This window comes from Myotis davidii, unplaced genomic scaffold, assembly GCF_000327345.1.
Source record: "Myotis davidii unplaced genomic scaffold, ASM32734v1 scaffold428, whole genome shotgun sequence".
Lineage (NCBI taxonomy): Eukaryota > Metazoa > Chordata > Mammalia > Chiroptera > Vespertilionidae > Myotis > Myotis davidii.
The window spans coordinates 480,469-482,991 of NW_006299834.1; the positions used below are offsets into that span (position 1 = coordinate 480,469).

The following is a 2,523-nucleotide window of genomic DNA, read 5'->3' on the forward strand; positions in this document are numbered from 1 at the left end:
TGTGCCTTCCTCTTTGCTTCCTGTCTCTGGGAAACGTAAAAGCACAGACAGCGCGGCCTGCACTGTTCCTGCTGCACTGTGCCCTCCCGGCCTGGCCGTGGCACCGAGCCTCCAGAGGCCCAGGTGCGCTCTCCTCGCCCGACTCCCCTCAGAGCCAGAGCCAGGGAGGTCTGACTCCAGGGGGCAGAGAACACAGGGCCAGCACCAGGGCGGGAAGCCTGTCTGCTCCTCGCACCTGCCTCCCTTCTCACTTTCCTCCCCCTCTCACCTGCCTCCACCTCCCACCTGCACCCACCTCCCACCTGCCTCCCCCCACACCTGCCTATCTTCTCACCTGCCTCCCCTCTCACCTGCCTCCCCCTCTCACCTGCCTCCACCTCTCACCTGCCTCCCTTCTCACCTGCCTCCCCTCTTATCTGCCTCCCCCTCTCACCTGCCTCCCCTCTCACCTGCCTCCCCTCTCACCTACCTTCCCCTCTCACCTACCTCCCCCTCTCAGCAGCCTTCACCTGTCACCTGCCTCCACCTCTCACCTGCCTCACCCTGTCTGCGGGCACAGCCCCAGGCTCGGCCTATGGGAACCCCTCACTGCTCTGCACCTCTTTGGGGTCCTGGGGTCACAGCCCCAGTTAAACGTTCAACCTCGTGGGTGGCTCCAGGTCACCTTGGGGACAAGGACTGGCTTAGCACTGCTATAGCCCGGGGGGTGGGTGGGGGCGGACTGGCCGTCCTGGAGGTCACATCCTGCCCTTTGCTCCCCTCCCCCTGCAGGGTGGCCCCCTAACCCCACCTCCCACTCAGCCCAGGTCCCTCCAATGGCAGGGCTGCCCTCCTGGCAGGAGACTCCTGTCACCAGAGCAGAGGCAGCCCTGCTGGCTGCGTCCCACCTGCAGCCCTGGGTGCAGCCAAGAGGAAGCCCCTAAGGAGCCCAGGGGAACGGGCTGATGAGGGGCATCCTCTTCCTTCTGGGCCTTTGGGTCAACAGCTCCACACTGCCCCTTGCTCCCAGCTTTGCCCCCTGATGGGGAACCCCAAGCCGAGGAGGCTGCACCCCAGTCCTTTAGGCCAGCTGGGCACCAGCCCACACCCCTCCCTCCCACTGGCTTCCACAAGCACAGACGTTAATCCCGACAAAACTTAAAGGGCTGTCATTTCCTGCGGCCCTGAGTGGGTGTGGAGGGTGAGCATGGTGTGGGGGGTCCAGGGGCCACTCCAGCCCCGAGGAAGGGCCTGAAACACTGGGAAGGAGAGGAGATAGCTCTCCTACTCTCCTGCACTCACCCTACCCATCATGGCCCCCCAACCTCCTCCAAGCCTGATCAGCTGGTCTCCAGGAGCCCTGGCCCTCTTTCTGCCTGAGATGTCTGCACCCAGGAGGGCTGGGCTGCACCAGTGGTGCCAGGAGCAGGGAGGAGTTGTGGTGCTGTCTCCAGTCTCTTAAGTCCCCGAAGGGAAGAAGGTGCCCACCCCGGGACACAGGCCACAGCCCTCATCCGGGTCGGTGGGACCCAGGGAGAATCAACTCTTCCTGTTGGCAGCTCAGCTGGCCCAGAGCCTCCCCAGGGGACCTCAAGGATCAGCTCCACCCGCTCCTCCTTGGACAAGCTCCCTTCTGCCTGCAGCTCTAGGTTGTGGAGAATGGGGGCTTCCTTCAAGCCCCGGCTCCAGAAGGGGGCGAGGAGGTGTGAGTAATATAGTTATTTTTATAATATTTGTTGCAAGTTGATTTTTTAAAAATTAAATTCAAAATATTGTGGCATGTGGGGATGGTTTCCATTTTGGACGCGTGGTGGTCCCCCGGATGCACCTGCAGTTTCCGAGTCCAAACTCGGATCCACCGGGCACCCCGCAACCTTAGGAGTTGCCCGCAGCCCAGGCCTGGGGGCGCCCCCTCCTGGCAAGGAGCCCGGTGGCGGCCCTGGACGTACCAAGAGGGACACCTGCGAGGAAGGTGACGCCGTGCAGCGCCCCAGCAGAGGCACCGAAGATCATGCGCGCATCGCGGAGGAGGTGCGGGGCGCGCTCGCTCAGGCAGCGGGTCGCCCCGATGTGATAGAAGACCAGGAAACCGCAGCCCACGAAGGACACGCTCCAGCCACGCTCGGGGTCGCACAGAGCGGCGGCGGGTCGGGGTCCGGGAGGCGGGGTCTGCGGTGCAGGGTCCGCCATCCTCCCCGCCTTAACCTCACCAACTCTCGCTCTGCGCTCTGCCTCCCAGCCACCGCCCAGGTGGTCAAAAAAATGGCGGGTCGGGGTCCGGGAGGCAGGGTGTGAGGTCCACGGTCTGCACTTCCTGGCATCTTAACCCAGTGCCCACTGGTGCGCTCTGCGCGGCCTGGCAGCTGCTCCCCAGGTGTTCCCTGCGTGACGTCAGCGCCTCTGGGCCCGCCCCTTCGGCCAGCAAATGATCTGCGGGCGGGTGGGCCAATCAGGGGCTCGTCGCCCACTCCTTGCTCCTTCACCTCGCGGGCTGGAGACGCTGTGGGGCGGGGCCTAACCGGGTAGACGGCTGTGGGGCGGGGC

The 2,523-nt window shown here is 64.5% G+C and overlaps 1 protein-coding gene across 1 annotated transcript in view; it reads right to left on the minus strand.

Annotated features, from left to right (window-relative positions):
* The window catches only part of PNPLA3 (patatin like phospholipase domain containing 3), an 11,505-nt gene extending 10,215 nt beyond the window's left edge, over nucleotides 1–1,290 (minus strand). Inside the window, exon 1 of the mRNA XM_006775990.2 lies at nucleotides 1,282–1,290. Within this exon, the coding sequence (XP_006776053.2) occupies nucleotides 1,282–1,290 (9 nt within the window). The remainder of the gene's footprint in view (nucleotides 1–1,281) is intronic.
* Nucleotides 1,291–2,523: the final 1,233 nt, after the last annotated feature.